Below are 25,524 nucleotides of genomic sequence, written 5' to 3'. Positions count from 1 at the left end.
AGGGTTCACATACTTTTTCTTGCAACTGTATACACTTAATTCTTTATTTTTGTTGTGCATTAGACAAACAACATTTAAGCAGTAATGACATTAGTTGTTAACATGATGGCTGAACTATATATCAGCTTAAATATGACGAATGATCTGCACATTTTTATATAATAAAAAAAGCATGAGCGGAAAAAACAGATATCTTATGTAACGGATCACCTGGTACCCCAACTGAGTACCTCCGTTGACGGATGCTCCTAGTGCTCAAGCACTCCACTTGACACCATAAGTACTGCAGACCCCTCGAACCGCTGCAGCTTGGTTGGGGTCTCACCGTCTCCTACCCACCCTGGACCTACGACAAGGCTCCAGGTTTCAGTGGGTGAACCTCTCTTTCCCCAGAGAGTGAAGCAGGAACAAGCTCTTACAAGAGCTTAGTGATTATTCAAGGGAGTATGAAGAGCATAGGAATCCCTTGTAGCAGATTCCCCCAATAAGAGACAGGACTCTAGATTGAGGGTGAAGTAGAACTCGTTTAATGAGCACAAAGGCATTTCTTATATACAGTTTTCCCCACAAGGTTACCACCCACGTGGGCCTTGTGGAGCACAGGACACAAAGTCACAATAGCCAATCAACACAGTATTGTACAGTAAGACACTCCCAGCTAATGTATACAAACCCTCCCCTCTGCCTGTGATACAATTACCAAACACAATGGACTAACTCAATTACCACAGGCATAACATATCCAGTTTTACACAAAGTCCAGAAACACCCCAAAACAACAACATATCCCCACAAATACTACATCCCTGGATAGCCCTGATCTGGGTGAACAACATATCCAACAATCGGTCTATCTTCTCCTCTATCCTGGAGATAATTGGCTTAAGTGGCTGTGGTAAGCCAACTATCTCCAGGTACAGGAAACATCTCTAAGTCCAAAAACTGTTACAAAAAACACATAAAAATATGTAACTCATATAATACAATGTTTAACCTATATGTCCAACATATCCCCAGATAGCTTGGATCTGAGCGTTTAATATGTCCGAACAGCGCTCAGATCTCACGAATACAGTTGGATCGCCATGTGGTTAAAGTTATCTCTTTTGACCGACTGCAAGCATGGCTTTCATGCCCAAAATAGTTCCACAGATTTTGGCTGTGCGGCCGGTCTATTTTCAATGTTAAAAGTGCACTATAGTAGGGTGTTGTCAGAAAATAGCAAGGGCTGATGGGAGATTGAGGAGAGACAAAGCAGCCAGTTAAAACTGGTCTGGCAGTGTCCCTGGGACATTGCCATGCAGGAGAACAATAGGACAGGAAAAAGGGGGAGGGGAAGAGGCACATTTTCCCATGGAAATCACTTTTTAGCCTGTCTTTTTGCAGGGCCCATAGTCTTGGGGCAGGAAGCTGGCAAGTAGTCCCCTCCAAAAACTCATGGCAAACTCCCTAAAAAAAGGGAGTTTCTCACATCTTACACTCCATCGCCATATCCATCATACCATGATGTGGGATGAGAAGCCAAATCAAAACAAATGATAAAGTGCATCACTTGCAATTTTATATGGTTTTGTATATCCTGATGGGTAGCGGATGGATATTTATGTAGTGAACTACACTTGTTAAGGTGTCTGGGCTCGGCAGGTTTTAAGATTTGAGAGCTATGTTAAGCATAATGCTGAAGAGAGGTAAAACAAAAATGAAAATAAAATATGAATAAAATATGAACGGTATTTGAACTATTGAAAATAGTGTAATAGATGTAATATTTTGTAATATTATGTAATAGATGTAATATTTATGGTGAAATGTTATGTTTTGGGGTGATTTGGGGACTTTGAAAAAATGTGTGTTTTTCTGCCTGTGGATAATTAGGTTTATACCTTAACTACCATAATTATATCACAGGCAGAGAGGAGGGATTGTTTAATGCATGTGGGAGTGTCGGTCATTGTTATACGTTTTTATTGGTCTGTACAGTTTGAAATGCAGTGTTCCATCAGGTCCAGAGCATGAGGAATTGTATATAAACCAGCCTGTACCAATAAAGCTTCAGACTTGTTCTACCCTTCATGAAGTCTTGGGGGATTGGAGAACTACTTACACTCTGGGGATTGCTATAATCACTATACTCCCCATAATCACTAAGCTCTTGTAAGAGCTGTTCCTGTTCCTGCTCCCTGGATTACAAGGGAGGTCTACCTACTGGAAGCTGGATCCTGGTCTTGGGTCCAGAGTGGGTGGAAGGCGGCGAGACCCTAACCAAGCTGCGGCGGTTTGTGGGGTCTGTGGTGGTTATGGTGTCTAGTTGAGTGATTGGAGCCCTCAGGAAGTACTAGGAGCATCCGTCGGGGTGCCAGGCGATCCGTTACATTGAGGTATTGACTTTTCCAGTCCCAGTCAGGGGACTGGACTCATGAACTTCGTCAGTCGTGGGATGAATGGTGCTGAACTGGCGGCCACCCAGACCCAATAGTTGGGGTATATTGGTAGACATATCTGGAAGTCCCATCTTAGCAGTGCGGGCACCTCCGCATCAGAGGACGTCTTGTGAATGAGTCCGTTGTGGGTGATCAACAGGGATCTCGGTGCTCCCCAACGTAAAGCACTGCAGCGGTGCACGGTCGGCTTGTAAGGGGGTGTGACGGACCGCCTGGCACCACGACCGGGTACCTCCGTCAATCGCTGCTTACTAGTACTGGTGAGTACCATAAGCACTGTAAACCCCACGAACTGCCGCAGCTTGGTTGGGGTCTTGCCATCCTCCCCCCACCCTGGACCTAAGACCAGGATCCAGCTTTCAGTGGGTAGGCCTTTCTTAGTCCCGAGAGTGTAGCAGGAACAGCTCTTACAAGTGCTTAGTGATTATACAGAGAGAAATATAGTGATTATAGCAATCTCCAGAGTGTAGTTCTCCAATCCCCCAAACATGAGCCAAGACTTAATGAAGGTGCAGGATGATCTCCCCTCTAATGGTTCAGGTTGGATTTTATACAATTCTTCAGGCCAGAGGAACACCCCCTGGCTGGACCTGATGGGGCACAGAAACTCAAAAGACACAAATCAATCAGAACAAACATACAGTCTGTGACATGCCCATGTACAGCACACAATCCCTCCACTCTGCTTGGAAGATAATTGAGTAAAGTCATGTAAGTAATTATCTCCAGGCAGAAAAAACACATTTTTACAAAGTTCAGAAAGTACCCCAAAACATAACATAAGTACCCATAAATCTTACATACCCTGATAGCCCTGATCTGGGTGAACAACATATCTTGAAATCACCCAGATCAGAGCAGGGGTTTAGGAAATTCCTGAAAGTCTCTTTTGACCGACCGCACTCATGATTTCATGCCCAAAACAGTTCCAGAGAATTAGGCTGTGCGGCCGGTCTATTTCGGTAGTTTGCAAAAGAACAAACTACTGAAAAGAGTCAATAGTCTTACCCTGGAGCTTGTTCCCTTCATCCAGACGAATGATCTCACCGAACAGTGCCCTTCTAAGCTGAATAGAAAGTCCAGCGGTGTTCGGGAGTTTCTGTATCCGATTTTAGTTCCATGAGTTTCATGCCCAAACACTGCTGCCTGCGTTCATGTGAACAAGATGGCCACCACCTCATGGTTGTTCATAGGAATCACGGCCACCCAGATGAACAATTAGAACACAGCGGTGGGAAACATTCCAAGTTGTTAATAGGTGTTAACAAGCTCCAGGGTGGTCTCTGTTTGTGCGGTTGTTTGGTAAATAAACCACATAGTCCCAATTGCACGTACAGAGCCTGTTTGAAGTATATTAGCCAGTTCTATTACAGGAGCCATAGTCACAGGGTAAAAGGATGGCAAGTAGTCCCCTCCAAGAACCAGGGGCGAAGTTGCTTTCGTCACAGGTGGTTCAGGGACTTGCACTATTGTAATGTGACTCTAGTTATGTCCTGAATTAATGATAATTGGACATTCTTGAGGGGAAGAGGCATTTTGCCTCGAGTTGCAGACATAACGTGGTTCCAGAGATGACCGGTGGCAAGATGGTGGCAAGGAGTCTCCTTAAAAAATGTGGTAACTCATCTGCAGAGATTTCAGAGGGTATCCCATGGATTTTAATTTGATGGCGTTGTCCTTGTGGGCAGACATTTGCAGCGACAGACTTTGCTGGGAGGTTTGTAGTGTACTGTGAATCTCATGTTTGTCATGCCACTTTGTATGTCCATAATGTCCTCCTCGGTCGCTTGCATCCGGTCAGTGACATTTTTCATGTCAGCCTTTAATGTTCCCACATCAGCAGCCTGCACCCAGTTTAGTAGATCTTGCTTCATAGCAATTGTGTTGTCATCCAGTGCAGCAAGGGTTGGTGCCAGGGTGCTCTCAGTGTATGGCTCCGTTTGAGTAGATGAGTGGGCCGGTGAGCGGGATGGCGTCTGTGCAGTGGGGGCCATTTTAGGTTGTGCCTGCCGCTGTAGTAAGGCTGTTCTGATGTTGGGCTGTTCTCCCCATGGTCGCGGGGGTTTCATTGTGGTTTGGGTAAAAGTCGCCTTCTGGATCGGAGTCACCATATATGTAGGCTCCACCGATGAGATTCTCCAGGTCGTGGATGGTCGGTGATACGTAGGCCTTGGGATGGTCGGTGATACGTAGGCCTTGGGTCTGCGTTTCAGTTTGCCAGACCTTGGTGTGTGAAAGAAAGGCATTTGCCGATGTGGTGATCAATCCAGATATCGATGCTGTGGCAATGAAGGCCGGATGATGGGCACTGTGACGATCGTAACCTTGTCACTGGTTCTTGGAGGAGCTGCTGGCCAGCCTTTTACCCTGTGACTATGGCCCCTGCAATAGACCTGGCTAACATACTTTAAAAGACTCTGTTCATGTGAAGTATGTACTTTTGTACTCCAGACAGAGAGAGAGACCGACCGTTAGCACTAATTCTCTGGAACTGTTTTGGGCATGGGACCATGTGCACGGTCAGTCAAAAATAATACTTCCAGGAAATTCCTGAATGCTTGAACTGATCTGGGTGATTTTTGGATATGTTGGTTACCCAGATCAGGGGATGTAACATTTGTGGGGCTTTATGTATTTTTAGGATACTTTTAGGGAGTTTTTAAAAAGTATGTTTTTTTCTGTGCTTGGAGACAATTGGATTCGAATTAGTACAATTACTGATCCAATTATATCCCAAGCAGAGGAGAGGGATTGTGTGCTATGTGTGGGAGTGCTTTACATTGTAACTGTGTTATTATTGGTGTGTAAGTTTGTGTCCCTGTCCCCAACAAGGTCCATGTGGGCGTACACCTTGCTTGGGGACTTGCATAAAAGGCCGGTGTGGCTCCCATTACAGAGAGATTTGTTTACCCCTTCATGAAATCTTGGCTCATGTTTGGGGGATTGGAGAACTACATGCACTCTGGGGATTGCTATATCACAATACTCCCCTGAGTATAATCACTAGCTCTTATAACAGCTTTATCTGCTATGCCTTGACGTCAGAAAATATAGATTTTATTAAAGACAGGAGTATAATCCCACCAATGAACCCAGTTAATGGAGTTAACTAGTTCAGATTATCAGAAGCCTGAATGCCAAGAATAAGATTTAATTTCATATCAGCATTGACATTATGGCAAGGCTAATCAAGAAACAGAATGAGGAACCCATAAATGCACATATCAATACGATGTAACATTTTTGTCTTAGTTGGTTTAACCCTTTAAGACCGGAGGGCGTACAATTACGTCCTTTTTAAAGCGTCTCTAAACGCCGCCGGGCGTCATTGTACACCCTCTGTTTTTTTTTTAACTTACCCGGTAGCCGGCGATCCCACACCGGCAATCGCGGTGGGGGGGACTCCCAGGGAGCCCCCCGCGGCACGTCCGCCCTCCAGCAGCCCCCCTGCCATGTGAGAGTGAGATCCTTGCGAGGACCTCACAATCACATGGCCGTGATAGCTGGCTGCAGCATTGCCAGCAGGGGGACTAACTGTAATGACAGTTAGTCCCCCTGCTGGCTGAAATCAAATTAAAAAAAAAGTTAAATAAGTGTAAAAAAAAAATAATTATACACTTATATATATATATATGATCTAAGTATATATATGCACATATACATACACACACATACACTGTCTAGGTGTATTTTACTATTAATATATATATATATAATTATATATATATATATATATTAATATCAAATTACACGTAGACTGATACTGATGAAATATATATATATATATATAATTATTGTTATATATATATACTTATATATAATATAAAAAAAATATGTAAATACGTAAAAAAATTAAATTAAAAAAATAATTAAAAATAAATAATTAAAAAATATATAGATGTGTGTTATTCTGTTCTAACTGTATTGTGATATTAATATATATATATTTATATCAAAATACACGTAGAACGAAATTATATATATATATCTATATACATAAATATATACGTATTTATCACTATATATAAATAAAAATATAAAAAACATTATATATAAATATATATATATATATATATATATATAAACAGATGCAAGCTTGGCACTCTCCCTTGAACAAGCCATGATGTCTATCTTGCCTGGGTGCAAGTTTAAGGCGTCAAGTATATAAACAAAAAAATCAAGATGCACTCACAGGTCTTCCAGTATAAGAGAAAAATGGTGCTTTATTATTCCATGTGTGGTATACAAAAAAAATCAATCGACGTTTCGACCCTGCCGGGTCTTTTTCAAGGTACATATATTAATTCTACACATATATTTATGTAATATTTTTACATAATTAAGTATCCTAATTAATTACAATTAGCGGGACCTGCCTGACAACCCATGCCGAAAGTATAGGGAATTTAATTTGCTAGCACTATATTTAACCCTATAACTTTCCAAGACACCATAAAACCTGTTTTACTCGGGAGACTTCGCTGAAAACAAATATTAGTGTTTCAAAACAGTAAAATGTATTACAACGATGATATCACCAGTAAAAGTGACGTTTTCTGCATTTTTCACGCACAAACAGCACTTACACGGACGATATTATTGCTGCAATACTTTTTACTGTTTTGAAACACAAATATTTGTGTTCAGAGAAGTCTCCCGAGTACAACAGTACCCCTCATGTGTTTTCAAAAGTTTTATGGTGTTTTCAAAAGTTACAGCGTCAAATATAAGGCTTGTGTTTCATTTTTCCACATAAACCTTTGTGACCCTATGGTAGCCCAAGAATGAAAATTACCCCTATGATGGCATACCATTTGCAATAGTAGACAACCCAAGGTATTGCAAATGGGGTATGTCCAGTCTTTTTTAGTAGCCACTTAAGTCACAAACACTGGCCAAAATTGGCGTTTTTTGCATTTTTCACACACAAACAAATACTAACGCTAACTTTGGCAGTGTTTGTGACCAAATGGCTACTAAAAAAGACTGGACATACCCCATTTGCAATACCTTGGGTTGTCTACTATTGCAAATGGTATGCCATTATGGGTGTAAATTTAATTCCTGGGCTACTATACAGTCTCAAAGGCAACGTAACCAATCTGGCGAATTTCAATTTCAAATGTAACGTGCTATATTTGACCCTGTAACTTCCAAAAAACACCATAAAACCTGTACATAGGGGGTACTGTTTTACACGTGAGACTTTGCTGAATACAAATATGTGTATTTTATTGCAGTAAAAGCAAACAGTATTATGACATTGACAGTTAAAATGTCATGTAGAACTAAAAAAATAACAAAATTTCTTATTTTCTCCCATTTTTTTCATATTAAATTATGTTTCATAGCTAAATATTTGATATTAAATGAAAGCCCTGTTTCCCCTGAATAAAATGATATATAATAAGGGGGGTGCATTTGATATGAAAGAGGTGAATTACGGTTGGACAGACATAGCGCAAATGCAAGGTTTTGTTTACGTTTTGTTTTGTTCACAACTTGTACATTTGGCTCAGTCCTTAAGGGGTTAATAATAATAATAATAATAATAATAATAATAGTAATAATAATTACTTTATTCAAGGAAAAGTCTATAGGGAGGGTCATTGCTATGGTCAAAATAGGCCGAGGGTTTGAGTCCAAAGCCCAAATTCTTGCCACAGGATCACAGATACACACAGACAGAGATAAACATGCACACAGATACACAAAGGCAGAGATAGACATGCACACAGGAGCACAGATACACAAAGGCAGAGATAAACATGCACACAGATACACAAAGGCAGAGATAGACATGCACACAGGAACACAGATACACACAGGCAGAGATAGACATGCACACAGGAGCACAGATACACACAGGCAGAGATAGACATGCACACAGGAGCACAGATACACACAGACAGAGACAGACATGCACACAGGAACACAGATACACTCAGGAGTAGAGACATGCACACGGGATCACAGATACACACAGGCAGAAAGACATGCACACAGGAGCAGAAATACACACAAGCAGAGAGACATACACACATGATCACAGATAAAAACAGGCAGAGACAGGGGGAGGAGCCTAACCATCGAGAGGAGCAGACGTGTGTGTCCCAGGCTCCCTGGAATAAGCAATTTATATGGTATTAAACCCGGTTAACCAGCAATTTAACCCACTGAGGGGTGATATAGAGCTTCAAGGGGACCCAATGACACGACTTACGACCTAGCCGTTTAATCACGGGAGACCAGAGTACTGCCGCTGCGGCCTGCCACACCGGAGCTGGGGAGAGGCGGCCGATCTTCCCGCTCATCGGTAGCTCACTAGTCTGAGCACTCTCCTACCCCCCCCCCCTGGACCGGCGGGGGTCATCCCGGTCCCTACGCGACTATCTGAACACAAGGCACAAGGCACCTACCTCCATACCTGAAACGGGGCCTAGTCAGTCGAGTCAGTCGAGTGCCGAACTAAGATGGCATCTAAGATCCGGCCTGGAGAGACAGCTCGCCAGCAGCACACACCAGCCCTTAGCTCTGTGGACCGCATACTGCAGAGGCTGAACGAACACTTCCGAAGGTTCTGGGAAGCTCTGGAGAACCGCCAACCCATAATGCCGCTCCAACACCGAGTGAAAGAGCGGAGAGGCGAGAGCCGAAGAGCGAGGAGGACCCCCTCGGGCCTAGATACATTTGACAAGCCTGCAACTCATATTAATGGCCTACCTGGGCTGAGGGCCACCAGGGGCTTGCCCCGGAGACAACGCCCACACGGAAGGAGGGATGGCCGCCACAGGCGACGACTAACCATCACGTCCCCTCTCCACTCCCGTCCTGGGATGGACTTGGACCACAGAGGAGACCGGGTCCGTGGTCTAAAGTTGTCGGCTCCCATACCGGCCTGGGGCTGGAGAGTGGACTTACCTTGCCCCCAACGAGCCGCCATCTCTGCAATCTGCCCAGCACAGGGCCCAGGTCGAAGATGCGTTATACACCGCCGCAAAGTACACGCACGGGCGCGGGATACAGGAGCCCAGCGGAGAAACATCATAGACGTCCATCCCAGGGCTACAGTCAAGGCCTCCAGTCTGGGTATCAGCTAGGCACAGGTGGACTGGCATGCCAGGCTCCTTACATTCTTTACCCACGTATAGGCCATGAGAACTATACATTTGTTCACCTGTAGGTTTGCTTAGTAGCTAACTTCTCATCTTTGTTTAACTCTTGAATCTACCTAATCTAAGTGCACTAGGCAGACGTACTCTTGAATATTATACCATCATGTGGAAACCTGTTAGTCTTTTTAATACAGTTAAAAACATCCTAATGTTATGCATGACCATACGCTTGAGGATTGCTGTTGGGGGACCCCGAGCTTGTCTGTAGTGATACTATGCACAAAAAAAAAAAAAAAAAAAAAACAGGCAGAGACAGGCATGCACACAGGAGCACAGATACACACAGGCAGAGAGACATGAACACAGGATCACAGATACACACAGGTGTTTACAATTACAGACACACTGTCATGTATTGACACAGAAAGGCACACACACTGATAGATAGGCAGACACAGACAGACATGTACTGATAGAAACACTCACATACAGGCATATAAAGGCACACACAAACATACACTTAGAAAACAAATGTACGGCGGTGCTGTGAGAAATGTGGGTAGCGGCAGCCAATTAAATAATTGATGCTGCGCTCCTTGTCTGCCGGTCTCCTGCATGGGAGTGTAAAGCACATTGATAAAGGCGCAGGTATATGACATTGTGGTGGAAAATGCCGTTACTTTCTACTGATTCATCTTTTCAAACGTTCAGGAGTTATTGTACCCGAAATCACTTTATTCGACTCCCAAATGAGGACCCTGTACCTCATTAGAACCTTGGAACAGAGGTTAACATAAGTGTGAAACCGCAGGGAAATAATTAATGAGTGCTTCCCCTGGGTGGCCGCCATTTCATGTAACCGAACACGTGGTTCAACAAAGGGATGGTGGCCCCGGCTAAGATTGTACCGCTTCCCATCCCACTTCCCGACCAGCTATACGAATGACGTTCAGGAGATATGAACTACTAACTGGGGGGAGCATTCGCTCGCTGAAACCAAAGGAATACCTTGTATGGTGTTCGCACATGAACCCCCAAACAAAGACCGGCCGTTGCACACATTTCCATGGAACTGTTTTGAGCTATCGCCTCATGGCCAGCCGGTAAAAACTTTACCACGGTGGCGATTCTATTCTACAGAACGGATCTGAGCACTACTTGGCCAAGTTGGGTGCTCAGAACAGGGCTATCCGGGGATATGACTTGTGTGGGGTTCCTGTTAATATTGGGAGTACTTTTGGGGTATTGTATAAATATTATGTATGTTTCCCTGTAACTGAGAGATAATTGAGTTATAGTTTCTTACTCAATTATCTGCCAGACACAGGGACACCATGGAGAGGTTTACTATATTTCTGTATGGAGACCCCCTGCTGGGGATCTGTGTATAAATTGAGAGAGTGCGGCCTGAATGACCCAGATGACTCACAAAACTATGTCTCATCTAGTTACTGGGGGGATACGAGCTTAATCACACAAAGATTCCAGTCTGGTTGAGAGAAGGAATAGCGGAGGAGGTAATCAGTTGGGTTACCTGGAGTCCGCTACAGGCATCATATTCCTTGTGTCTCTGTCTATTCTGACCGGACCAAATGTGCCCCAAAACTCCTTGTCCTTACATGCAGCTTGGAGCGCTGAATTGCATGTAGACTGCCCTATGCTGCTCTCCCTGCATGCTATGGTCCATGATTCTTCTCAGTTCCCAGCAGGCATGGAAGGCACGATAAGAAGGGGTTCTTGTCAATGTGCTACCTTTGGGGCCAAAGAGATTCAGGGCCAAAGAGCCCCACATTAGAGGCTGCAACCCTCACCTTGTGACGCGCATTCCTATAGGCCAATAAATGGACTGAATTCATCAAATGAAGCCAGAGGTGTTGGATGCCAAAGGACCAAATTTGGTGTTAAACCATCAGAAAATGGGGGCGTGGCCTACAGAGCTAAGCGAACGGGCGTGTCTCCCCTGAGCTCCGTTAGGGCCTGGGAGAATATCGAAGAAAAAAGCCACAAAACCGACATTCACAGCGAACAACTCGACACCCACCAAAACACAGAACAATGGGGCGCAAACACAAGAAGATCCACCATCCAAAGGCTCCCCGGCAACGAGATATCCGGCTATCCTTTGAGAGGCCGGCGGCACAGCACCAGCCCAAAATGGCGCCGGAGGAGCAGGGGACACCGGAGTCATCAGAGGCCTCCCAGGAGGAGGAGGATTCACCGAGCTCTCCCCGATCAAGAGCGGAGTCTGGCATGTCGGAGTCCGACGATGACGAGACACCCTCCACAAAGGGAGACATCAGGAGGCTACTGACCAACCTCCGGAAGGTCTGGAAGGAAGACCTCCAGGCAGCCCAGGCAGAAATAGGGAGATCCACCACAGAGTACAACAGATAGAAGAAAGGGAGGCCTCCAGTAAGAAACACACACAACTCACAGACAACAGACTGGACGGCCTCTCCTCCCAAGTGCAACAACTGACCCAAGCAGTGACTACCCTAGAAACGCGCCACAGACAAAGAAACCTGCGCCTCAGAGGAGTCTCCGAAAACATACCCGAAGAGTCGATACTTACTTTTGTAAGGGACCTGATAGACACCATGGGCATAAACGGCACTCCTGCCCAACACACGATCACCTCGGCATTCAGGGTGCGGAAGTCTGCCACGGCCCCAAGTGCTGCGCCTAGAGACGTTATAGCCGTAACTAGAGATATAGCGGTGAAAACAGCGATTATGAAATGCTCCAGAGAGCAGGGACCGGCACAACATAAGGGTCAGGTGGTCTCAATCTTCGCGGATTTACCGTTCTCTGTCTTAACAGAAAGGAGGAAGCTGGCCCCAACCGCCAGAAGACTCAGAGACAACTCTATAAGGTACCGCTGGGGACTAGGGGGCGCAATAGTGGTGACCAGTGGTGACAGGCCAATGACACTGACATCAGCGGAGGACCCAGAGCCACTACTGCAAAGGCTCGGGCTCACGGCTCACCCACAAGCCACCGCTGCAGAGACACCCTTAGAGACACCTAAGAAAAACCGGGAGCCCATAGCGAGCAGCACCTGTGAACCCCAGCAGCGGCTTCAATCACCGACCATGAAAACGCATCCTACAATAAGAGGCAAGGACATGGGCTCAAACAAGCCTCGACACCCGGAGGGGAACTTTAAAATTCAGAGACTCACTTAACAGGACTTGCACCACGTAAGCTCTCTACCAGGAGCCACAAAGCCCAAGCTTACACAGTCGCCCCAACGCAGAACCACCCCCAATGGCATAATAATACGTTAAAGGCATTTGTAATACAACCTGTTTTAAATAGTTCACACATACGGTTTTCCTATGTAATAATGTTACCTATGACTCATACAATCTTACAATGCATACTAGGCGAGAATGTTATCTAGAAGATGCAAAGCTGAACATACCACTACCTAACTGTTTAGTTGCTTTACCCATACTATGGTAATGATGTCTACTGTGAAAAAATTTCAATAAAACTTAAATTAAAAAAACAAAACATCAGAAAATGGTTTAAAGAGTTAGTCCAAACACCATAACCACTTCAGTTACTCTAACAAAACAAGTGTTTTACTAAAACATTGTTTTTTTGGTTGTGGTAACACTTTAACCCCAGGTAGAGATAGAGAAGACATTGTTAAGAGTTCATTTAATGTTTGAAGGCTGACCTTTTCTTCTGTCATCTCCCTCCCTCCCCCCCCCCCCCTTCCCTTGATAGCTTAAAAAATGGGGGGGGGGGGACGTCTTCCTAAAAAAAAACTAGCCCCTGGGAAAGCTTTAACTCAGGGCAAGCAGAATAAGCCCCCCTAAAGCAGTGGTTATAGCAAAGACACATGACAAGTTACATGTGGACAAGTTGCCTGCCATGGTTCATCAACCCTTGATTATAGCCATCAACGTCCACGACACATCATTCCCCCATACTCAAACCTCTAGCCCTTTCTTAATATTACTTTTTAGCATCTCCTGTCCTTCCTTGTTTCGCTCTACTGCTTATACAGAGTTATAAATAATTATTGTTTGTAGGTATTCAGATCTAAAACTTTAACTGCGAGCTTTAATTCAACTGTTAAATTCAATTTATAAACATAATTGCCCAGTTTCTTCAGTAAAATTAAGTAGATGTTGTATATCGTTACATTTTACAAACAGGCTGTGAGAACAAGCCATTTACTGACAGGAGGAAGGGAAAATTAATTTTAATTTGATGTAATGAAATAACTTTATTACACAACTGATTCACTTATTGTAATAAATGTCATACATATTTTAGTATCTCTTGTTATATAAATATTTAGCTTTAACCAAGCTTAATATGAGCCTCTGGACTGAAATGAAAGTCAGCATATTCCTAGTGAAATGAAAGAAAGGATAACATGTAATATAGACACGGAGATAATATTATCCTGCCCACAGAGAAGCCTTCCTTGTAACTCAATATATTGTTATTAGAATTTATTTAGCACCAACATACTCTGCCACGCTCTAAATTATAGAAAGGGATTATTTTGAAATGAATACAGAAAGGGGGAATCCCTAGTCAAACAAGTTTACAATCTATAAGGATTTGAGGTAGGCGGATCTATTCCGTTACGTGTCTGCCCCGGGGGAACTTATTGGTAAGGTGGTCTGACTGTGATTCCATTACTACTACACGACAATCAATTCATTGCTACTACACTACAAACAATTCACTATTACTACACTACAATCAATTCACTACTTCTATTACACTACAATCAATTAACTACTACTACACTACAATCAGTTCACTACTACTACACTACAATCAATCTACTACTTCTATTACATAACAATCAATTAACTACTACTACACTACAATCAATTAATTGCTACTACACTACAAACAATTCACTATTACTACACTACAATCAATTCACTACTTCTATTACACGACAATCAATTAACTACTACTACACTACAATCAATTAACTACTACTACATTTCAATAAATTCACTACTACCACTACACTACAATCAGTTCACTACTACTACTACTACAACCAATTCATTACTTTTACACTATAATAAATTAACGACTACACTACAATCAATTCCCTACTATAGATGTCCCGAACAGTTTGCTTTTGGTTACTTAATCCAGCAATCAGAGAGTTATGAGTCAAATTACACAGCGTGGGAAAATCCCAAAGAACTTTCCCACGCTGTGTAAAATGACACAGAGCACTCTGATTGGTGGATTTCAAACCAACCAATCAGAGTGCTGTGACAGGTAAATGTAGAGACTTGCCTGTCAGTCTCTTCATTTACCTGTCAGAGCACTCTGATTGGATGGCTTAAACCCACCCTCAGAGTGCTCTGAGCCTAATTGCAGGGCGGGGCAAGGCTTTATAAGCCTTCCCCCGCCCTGCAGAGCTCAGTCTGCACGGAGCCCTCGCCGGGTGAACATGGATTTTTTTATTTGGCCTTTTTTGGTGCTGAAAAAAGAAGATTTTAGAAGAAAGAAAACATCGAATGGTAAGTTGTTTTTTTTTACAGGTACTTAGTTAAAGGTCCCCCCCCCCTCATTATTTTTAGGGTGAGGGGGGTAGGTAGGGGGCAAATTTTTTTTTGGGGGGGAGGGGGTGACTAGGGGTTTGGGGACCCCTAGTCACCTGGGGGGATTTTTTTTAGAGCCCCCACCTGCCGCTCAGGGGTGGGGGCCGGGGGGGGAGGACATTAGGTCCCCCCCTTTTTAGTATTTAGGGCCCCCACCCACCGCTCAGGGGTGGGGGCCGGGGGGAGGACATTAGGTGTCCCCCCCTTTTTAGTATTTAGGGCCCCCACCTGCCGTTCAGGGGTGGGGGCCAGGGTGGAGGACATTAGGTCCCACCCCATTGTGATTTATGGCCCCCACCCACCACGCAGGGGTGGGGGCTGAGGGGGAGAGGATAGTAGGTCCCCCCTCTCATTATCTTTATGGCCCCCACCCGCCGCCCAGGGGTGGGGGCCGGGGGGGAGGACAGTAGGTCCTCCCCCCATTGTAATTTATGGCCCCCACCCGCCACCCAGGGGTGGGGGCCGGGGGGGAGGACAGTAGGTCCCCCCTCATTATCTTACTTAGTATTTACTAATACTAAGTAATCTTTACATAGTATTAGTAAATGTGGCTGAAAGACCAATTTAGGTCTTTCAGCCTTTTAGTAGATAGCTCCCTAATACCGTGGGAATTAGGGAGTTATCTACTAAGCGGCTGCAAGATGCAGCCGCTGATCGGAGTTTGCATGCCACAGTCCAGGTGTTAGTCCCCTTGAAACAACTTGTGGGTTTTAAAATTCGCCTGCCTATTGAAGTCTATGGCAGTTCTATTACACTACAATCAATTTATTTCTACTACATTTCAATTAATTTTACTACATTTACACTTTGGTCAATTCACTACCACTACACTACAATCAATTCACCACTTATTCTATACTTCAATCAATTCACTACAATTTGGAGTTAAGCAAATAATCAAGTCATTATTTCTTAATCAGGACACCGCACCAAACATTTTCCAAAATAGGCATGTTCTACAGATGTTTAATAAAACCAACTGCAAATGGTGCCATGTTTGTTAGTGACAGAACAGAGTTAGTGTCTGTGGAGTGTTAGTGGCCCTGGAGACAGACTGAGCCATGCGAACAGACTGGTAACATTTTAACATGCTTTCCTAGGTGGACACATTACAAACAGTGTGCAATAAAGAGGTAGAGGCAGTTTTAAACACTCACCAGTTGTAGGGGAGTTTACCATCTCTCTCCAATGTTGCAAAATTCACAAATGTTCCAGCACCACATTCCCTGTTTAGAAAGGATCAATACATTTATCTACAGTAGGTTAACTTTATTCCATATTCTATGTATAGTTGGCACCATCTCTGAAACTTTGTAAACACCCCAAATCCCTAAAGCAGTTTATCTTGCTGAAATTCTTCGTGTGAAGAGTGTGCAGTTTCATTTTATAAATAGTAGAGATTTCAATAGAAATTGAGTCTTTTATAAATTAACCTGGTTACACTCGGTTACAAACTGCTATTTGTAGCTGGCCCTTTAAATGATAAATTGCCCTGCTTCCCTGGGTTGTGGAGAAGCCTATTTGCCAGCCTCCTTCCTCATGACTATGGCCCCTGGGAGATTGTACCCCTGAAAACTTATGGACTTTTATTGGGTGTGTATGGCCCTTTAAGAACCGTCTTGGGACATATTGTGACTTTGGTGAACAATGCCCCTTTAAGACTATGTCCCCAGACCTGTAAACTAACTTGGTCCTGGCTTTCTCCCACTTGGTTCAGTAAATGGGGCTTACTGAACCAAGTACCACACAGGCGGACCACCCAGAAGTGGAAGTGTGCAGGCAATTTACCTCCCAGGCTGCACAGCCCAAATCTATGGAACTGTTTTCGGCAGGAAAATGTGCTTGCAGTCGTCATAAAGGACTTCAATCTAACTTTTTATCCACTGGATGGATTTGTGTGATTTTGTATGTTTATATTTACAGGTTTATATTTACAGGTTGCTGATTCTAAATATGTAATTTGTATGAAGATTGGCTGTATGGTTTTAAAGTTACAGGGTATGGGTAAAAACTGTATTTTTACTGTTTCTGATAATTATGTTCATCCCTTGTGTACCATAATTATATCACAGGCAGAGGGGAGGATTTTGTGTGTATTTACTGGGAGTGTTTTATGTAATGTACGTATGTGATTGGTTCTTTTGTAACGCCCTGTGGGTGGTCCTATCTAAGGGGATCCTGCATAAAAGAAGGTTCTCCTTCCATGTGTATGTGCTTGTGTGTGTGTGTGTGTATGTGCTAGTGTGTATGTGTGTGTGTGACAGTGTGGGTATCTGTGTGTGTATGTGCCAGTGCATGTGTCTGTGTGTCAAGTTGTGTTTATATGCAAGTGTGTGTATATGTGTGTATGAGCCAGTGTGTGCATCTGTGTCTATATGTGTATATGTGTCAGAATGTGAATAAAAGCCAGTTTGTGTATCTTTGTGTGTGTTAGCCAGCGTGTGTATGTGCCAGTGTGCGTGTCTGTGTGTATGTGCTAGTGTGTGTATCTGATTGTGTGTTTATCTGTCAGTGTGTGTATGTGCTATTGTGTGTGTATGTGTCAGTGTGTGTGTATGTGCTAGTGTGTTTATCTGTGTGTATGTGCCAGTGCGTATATGTGTGCGTGTATTTGTGTGTGCCAGTGTGGGTATCTGTGTGTGTATGTACCAGTGCATGTGTCTGTGTGTCAAGTTGTGCTTATATGCAAGTGTGTGCATCTGTGTGTATGAGCCAGTGTGTGCATCTGTGTGTATGTGCATGTATGTGTATATGTGACAGTATGTGTATATGTGTGTAAAAGTCAGTATTTGTATCTGTGTGTGTGTGTGTGTGCAGCGTGTGTATTTGTGTGTGTATGTGCTAGTGTGTTTATCTAAATGTGTGTTTATGTGTCAGTGTTTGTATCTGTGTGTATGTGCTAGTGTGCATATCTGTGTGTATGTGTTAGTGTGTGTATCTGAGTGTGTGTGTATTTGTCAGTGTGTGCATGTGCCAGTGTGTGTATGTGCTAGTGTGTATATCTGAATGTATGTGTTAGTGTGTGTATCTAAGTCTGTGTGTATGTTTGTGTGTGTGTATGTGCCAGTGTTTGTATCTGTGTGTATGTGATAGTGTGTGTATCTGAGTGTGTGTGTATATGTCAGTGTGTGTGTGTGTCAGTATGTATATCTGTGTATCAGTGTGTGTATCTGTGTGTCAAGGTGTGTGCATGTGTCCATGTGTTAATAGTGTGTGGTGATAATATCCTACCCTCCTGTGAAGATAACCTACCCTTTTATGACAATAACATACCCCCAGTGATAATAATCTATCCCCCTGTGAGGATAATAACCACCATCTTGTAATAATAACCTATCACCCTATATTAATAACCTGCCAACCTGTGATAATAACTTGCCCTCCTGTGATAATAACCTGCCCTCCTGTGGAGATAACCTACCCTACTATGATAATAACCTACCCTCCCCCCCCGTGATAATAATCTATACCCAGTGATAATAATCTATCCTCTGTGATGATAACCTTCCCCCTGTGATGATAGTCTGCCCCCTATGATAATAACCTACCGTCATTTATTAATAACCTGCGCACCTGTGATATAACTTGCCCCCCTGTGAAAATAACCTACATCCAGATGATGATAACCTACTGTCCTGTGAAGATAACGTACCGTCCTGTGATAATAACCTACCCCCATGTTATAATAACCTTCCCCCTGTGATAATAACCTGCCCTCCTGTGATAGTAACCTTTCCCCATGTGATAATAACCTGCCCTTCTGTGATTGTAACCTTCCCCATGTGATCAGGGCCGGATTAAGAGCCCAGTGGGCCTGGTGCTGATAATTATGATGGGCCTAATTACAAAATCTTATTGACCAAAAACACTAACACTAAAGTCCTACCTCCTAAGCATCATGTATCTGATGGAGATGGTGCTGGAGGGAAACTCATAGGATGCAACTATGAGAAAACACAAACCCTTTGCTGATCTCACGCTTTCATCTTTCAAGTAAACCCATACCCCCTAACAGCAGTGTCCAGTAAAGCAGGAAGTCTATGGATGAGGTAAAAGGGTGGGCCACTGACACAAATCACATAACCAGAACGGCCGAAAGGGCGAACAAACACAAAAAGGGAGCATGTCTGTGTCCCCATGTCTCCCAGTCCCTTAGTGTCTGTGTCCCCATGTCTCCCAGTGTCCCCATGTCACTAGGACACTAGGGGACATTGAGAGACATTGGGACACTGGGAGACATGGGGACACAGATACTAGGGAACACTGGGAGACCTGGGGACACTGATACTCTTGGGGACACTGGGAGACATGGGGACACATGGTGACAGACACGAGGGGACACTGGGAGACATGGGGCACTGAGACACTGTAATATATGTAGGGGGCACTGGAGACTTGATAAAGACCTGGGTACAGGTCAAAATTTGCAGTGTCCAATAAACCTTCCTAAAGCTATCACAGTGAGTGCCTGAGATTTTTTTATTTTATACTAGGGGACACTGAGACACTACGAGCACTGAGAGACATCGGGCACTGAGAGACATCGGGCACTGAGACACTCTGATACACAGGGGACACTGATACCTAGGGGACATTGGAGACTTGATAAAGACCTGGGTACAGGTCGAAACGTTGCGGTGTCCAATAAACCTGCCTAAATCTATTACAGTGAGTGCCTGAGATTTTTTCTTTTATACTAGGGGACACTGAGACACTAGGAGACATGGGGACATTGGGAGACTAGGAAACACCAGGGACACTGGCACACTACAGACACTGAGAGACACCAGGGACACATGGGGATACTGAGATACTAGGGACACTGGCTGGAAGACGTGGGGACACTGGGGAGTGCCCCATGTCTCCTAGGTCTCAAAGTCGCCCAGTGTCCCCATGTCTCCCTGTGTCCCCCAGTGTTTCCATGTCTCTCATTGTCCCCTAGTGCCTCAGTGTCCCCATGTCACCCAGTGTCCCCTAATGTTTGTATCCCCATGTCTTCCAGTGTCCCTTAGAGTCTGTGTCCCCATGTCTCCCAATGTCACTAGGACACTAGGGGACACTTAGAGACATGGGGACACATGGGAACACTGGGAGACATGGGGCCACTGAGACACTAGGGACAGTGGCTGGGAGACATGGGGACACAGACTAGTGGCCACTGCGAGACATGGGGCCACTGTGTCCCTAGTGTCTCAGGGTCCCCATGCTCCCCAGTGTCCCAATGTCTCAGCATCCCCATGTCTCGGAGCTGCTGTCTGGACTCTCTGTGCAGAGCTGCTCCCCCGCGGATCAGAGAATAGAGAGAGGCAGGGAGGGAGATGCCGTAACTTCTTATCACTGCCTCTATCCACACAAACAGCGACCCCTACTGGCCGGCGCTGTTACTGCAGAATAATCTCTGTTTATACTGAGACAGACATTTGTATTGCCGGTATTACTGCAATACCGGCACCGGCTAGGCAGCCTCAAATACCTGAGAAATACTTCTGAGAAATACCTGGCAACCCTAAGAAATACATGAGAAATACCTGGCAACCCTAAGCGTAGTGTGTAAAAAAAAAAGTTACAAAAAAAATGTTTTTTTTTTTTTTTAAATCAATGGGCCTATTCCATGGGCCTGGGCCTGGAGCTGCAGCTCCATCAGCCCCTATGTTAATCCGGCCCTGCATGTGATAATAACCTGCCCTCCAGTGATAGTAACCTACCCCCATGTTATAATAACCTTCCCCCTGTGATAATAACCTGCCCTCCTGTGATAGTAACCTTTCCAAATTTGAAAATAACCTGCCCTGATGTGATAATAACCTTCTCCCATGCGGTATTAACCTCCCCCCATATGATATGAATAGGCATAGTTGATCCAGACTTGGGTTGACATATCCATCAAATTTCCCTTGACATGGCTTTCATACTTATAGGCAGCACATGAAGTACTGCCACTGAGTATGAGGCATTCAGATGCCACAAGAGAAAAATAAATTAATTATTTCAGTTTTTGGGGGATTACACAACTATTTGATATGTACTCAGGCTACCCCACAGACCAGTACAACACGATACAGTATTATTTATACCAAGAACTGCAGGTGTGAGTCACAAGTCATTTGGAGCACTTACCTTGCCATTTGTAGGTGTTTCCGACGTAATACAAGCAGCGTTATCAGTAAAAGTCCAATGAGAAGGATGCTAAGTATGGCCAGGACTGAAATCACCACCACGTTGGGATTCACTTCAACATCTAAAAAACAGAGCATTGTGCTCACCGTCCATTTAAATCAGAAGCACAGAGCGTCTATCCTTGGGGCATAGCGCTCTGTATCCATCCTCAAGCTAAGTAACTGTATATACTGGCATTTTTTAGAACTTGCCTATTTGTGTCTACATTTTGTAGCTTGGTTCTTAATTCAAAAACAACTGTATGTTTAGTGAATAACTCTCTAGATCTAAGAAAATACACCATTTATAGTCATTCTAGCTGCTCCCTATATATATATATAAATTGCTTCTTTCAGGATGAACGTGTAGAAATATACACACCGAGAGTCGAAATGGAGATGTAAGTGGGGGAGCTTGGAGCGTGGTGGCTGATTGTGGTCACACTGCAATTATAGGGGCGTCCTGGCTGAAGACCAGATATCGTCACAACATGGGAGACAACGGTGACAGGTTCCTTTAAAAACACAATAGAAAACATTTAGCAATTGGCATAAGTAATTATCATGAATCTTTTCAGATTACTTTTGTATAATTTTGAAATGCATTAATTATGTCATGCAAAAACATGAGAGCTCACTCCTTTCTTACCTTGCTTACTGTGTCCACTAAACTGGCTTCTGTTTATTCCACTAACTTCTAATTTCTTCACTGCTCACAGTATTTTCTGAAGACAAATTCTAAAGCCTTTACAGCCATTAAAGGGGCACTACACTGCCCAAACGCAAATAAATAAATAAAATATCACTTTTTAGAATATAGTCACCCAGTGAAAACATGTATGCATTTACTTATATATAAAACAGTTTATAAAAGCTGCTGATCTCTTGTCTGCATCCTTTGCAAGCCGTCCCCTTCCAACCCCACCCAGACATTCTGTTGCTGTCCAATCACAGACTTCCCAATGCAGCTCAATGAGAAGTCTTTGCAATGCAGGTGCTCTGGGCAATTGCTGCCTCTTGAATTTATCTTCACTGAGTTAAACAAACCAGGAACAGGACCAGCTGTCTGATTACAATAGGATTATGAAATTTCCTGTGAAAACTGAATTTGTGCGTGTGAAAAAACAGAAATAAAAGTATAACAACTAAATGGGGCCAGCATTTGTGATAAGGTGGCTTGACCAAATATCTCAACATATGCCATTTGAAATACACCAGGTTGCCTACTTTTGAAAATGGTGTGCCATAATGGTGGAGAGGTTATTATCCAGGCTGCCATATGCTCTCAAATACGATATAGACCCAGAAAATCACTTTGTCAAATTTCCAACTTTAAAATAGACATCAAATAAATTTGGCCCTGCAATTTCCCCATACAACCTAATCTAAAACCTGGACTTTTGTACTTGTGAGATTTTGCTGAACACAAATTAGAGTTTTAAAACAGTAAAATGTATAATGATAATATCATCAGAGAAAGTGCAGTTATGGGAAAAATGCAAAACACAAATATGAACTCTAACTTTAGCCAGGGTTTGTGAATAAGACTGGACAAACCCCATCTTGAATACCTTGGGTTGTCTACTTTTGCAAATGGTAAGCCCTGATGGGAGTTAGTTTAACTCCTGGGCTTGGTTAGGGTTTCATAGGCAACATAGGGTCTCATAGGCAAATAAGTGGAAAGGGGAAAGCTCTATATTTAGAAACCACGGGATCCCGGAGCAAAAATTGCCTCCCCCCCCCACCCATTCTTCTACCCTCTCCCTCCTATACGCCCCCTCTCCCCCACATGCAGACAAACAGATACACATGCAGACGCACACATAGACACACATATATACAAAGACACACTCATACACATAGACACACATGTACAGGCACACATACAGGCAAACATACAAACAGACACACACACATGCATACACATACATTCACACACATACATACACACATACATACAAACATACATACAGACACATACAAACACACACATGCACACATACATATAAATACACAGACATACAAACACACATACACATACATACACACAAATACAAATACACATACACATACATACACACACATACAAACACACACACACACACACACAGAGACACACACAGACAGACATGCACACACATACATACATACAAACACACATACATATACATACAGACTCATACATACAAACACACCCACATACACATACAGACAGACATACACACACACACATACATACAGACACACATACAGAGAACATTCATACAGACACACATACACAAACACACGTATACAGACACACCTACAAAGAATTTTAGTTACCCTCCTGTTTCCTACCTTTTTGGTGCAGGAGGGTGACTTCCCTGGGGTCCAGTGGCTCAGCCTCATGGGAGTCAGACTTCCCACTCTGACTGCCTCCTCTCCTTCCTCCTCCCACACGGCTCCTGGCGGGCCGGTGCAAGGATTTTTGCCGCCCTAGGCAAAAGTAAAGTTTGCCGCCCCCCCCCCACCCCCCGTGACATCACAATGCCCCACCCATATGACCTGCCATGTTAACTAACGCTAGTGCTGCAGTGCCGCCGTGTTTACATTAAAAGGCCTGCAGGGACAGGCTATAGACACCAGAACCACTACATTAAGCTGCAGTGGTTCTGGGGACTATAGTGTTTCTTTAATGTGAGGTAAATTAGAGATTAGTGCCATGAATAATATACTAGATTGCCTACTTACATCCAGATGAGGAAGATGATGGGCTCTAGCTGCAGTCTGGCTCCACTGGTCTGGTGTAGAACAGGACCTCTGGAGGCTGTTTGTAACTGTGGTCACAAAAATCTATGTACTGGGAGAACGGGAAGCAGCTCCATTTTTTGGGGGCCCTTTACACAGCTCAAGGTCTGGGTCCCAGGGTCCACCTTCATGTTCCACCAATGAGTTTGTTCACAGGGGGTGGAGTGTGTAGGGGATGTCCTGATTTGTGTGTAAGGAATGCATTGTGTTAATCTGTGTTTGTATGTGTAAGGGCTGCGAGGTGTGTTTCTGTGTATGTAAGGGATGAAGTGTGTGAGTCTGTAAGGGGTGCTTTGAGTGTGTGTAAGGGGTGCATTGAGTGTGTGTAAGGAATGCATTGTGTGTAAGGGTTGCATTGTGTGTGTAATGCATTGTGTGTTTTTCTGTGTGCAAGGGGTTCATTGTCTTTGTGTGTAAGGGGTGCATTGTGTGTGATTGTGTGTGTGATGGATGTCAATCTCTCCCCCCTCCCTTGTCACTCTCTTCTCCCCCCCTCCCTTGTTACTCTCATTCCCCCTCCCTCCCCTGTCACTCCCCCCTCCCTGTCAATTTCTCTTTCCCCGTCAATTCCCCTCCCTGTCAATCTCTCTTTCTTTCCCCTCCCTCCCTGTTTCTTTCTATCCCCTCCCTCCCTCCCTCCCTGTTTCTTTCTTTCCCCTCCCTCCCTCCCTCCCTGTTTCTTTCTTTCCCCTCCCTCCCTCCCTGTTTCTTTCTTCCCCCTCCCTCCCTCCCTGTTTCTTTCTTCCCCCTCCCTCCCTCCCTGTTTCTTTCTTCCCCCTCCCTCCCTGTTTCTTTCTTCCCCCTCCCTCCCTGTTTCTTTCTTCCCCCTCCCTCCCTGTTTCTTTCTTCCCCCTCCCTCCCTGTTTCTTTCTTTCCCCTCCCTCCCTCCTTCTTTCTTTCCCCTCCCTCCCTCCCTGTTTCTTCCCCCTCCCTCCCTCCCTGTTTCTTTCTTCCCCCTCCCTCCCTCCCTGTTTCTTTCTTCCCCCTCCCTTCCTGTTTCTTTCTTCCCCCTCCCTCCCTCCCTGTTTCTTTCTTCCCCCTCCCTCCCTGTTTCTTTCTTCCTCCCCCCTCCCCTACCTCTGTTGTAGCGTGGCCGAGCTCTGTATGGTCTGGCCGGGTACAGGGAGCTTTTGTTTCCTGTACCCGGCCGGACTAACAGGAAGTGCACACTCAGTGTTCCCTTCCTGTTAGTCCGGCCAGGTACAGGAGACAGATGCTCCCTGTACACGGCCGGACCATACAGGGCTCGGCCACGCTACAGTGAGGGAGTGACAGGAGGGAGCGCTGAGCACTTCCCTCCTGTCAGACCCTCTCCTCTGGCTGCGCCTGGGCGGTGCGCCCTCATGGACGCACCAGCTCGGGCAAAGCTGAAGCCACCTGAGGCTCTCTGCAGAGCGCTCGGGTGGCTGCAGCATGAGGGGGGCCGGCG

At 44.4% G+C, this 25,524-nt stretch overlaps 1 protein-coding gene across 5 annotated transcripts in view; it reads right to left on the bottom strand.

Annotated features, from left to right (window-relative positions):
* PTPRO (protein tyrosine phosphatase receptor type O) overlaps positions 1-25,524 on the bottom strand; it is a 550,218-nt gene that overhangs the window by 338,693 nt on the left and 186,001 nt on the right. For 4 of the 5 annotated variants that reach the window (XM_063446603.1, XM_063446604.1, XM_063446607.1 and 1 more), the window contains exons 14-16: positions 21,691-21,823; positions 21,271-21,391; positions 16,311-16,379 (exon numbers count right to left, since the gene is read on the bottom strand). In XM_063446603.1, the coding sequence (XP_063302673.1) occupies positions 16,311-16,379; positions 21,271-21,391; positions 21,691-21,823 (323 nt within the window). The remainder of the gene's footprint in view (positions 1-16,310; positions 16,380-21,270; positions 21,392-21,690; positions 21,824-25,524) is intronic. The other variant, XM_063446605.1, reaches the window with a different exon arrangement.

Source organism: Pelobates fuscus, chromosome 3 (genome assembly GCF_036172605.1).
Source record: "Pelobates fuscus isolate aPelFus1 chromosome 3, aPelFus1.pri, whole genome shotgun sequence".
NCBI classification, from domain to species: Eukaryota; Metazoa; Chordata; class Amphibia; order Anura; family Pelobatidae; genus Pelobates; species Pelobates fuscus.
Note: the sequence above shows the minus strand (reverse complement) of the source record. Positions and strands in the feature narration are given on the sequence as shown.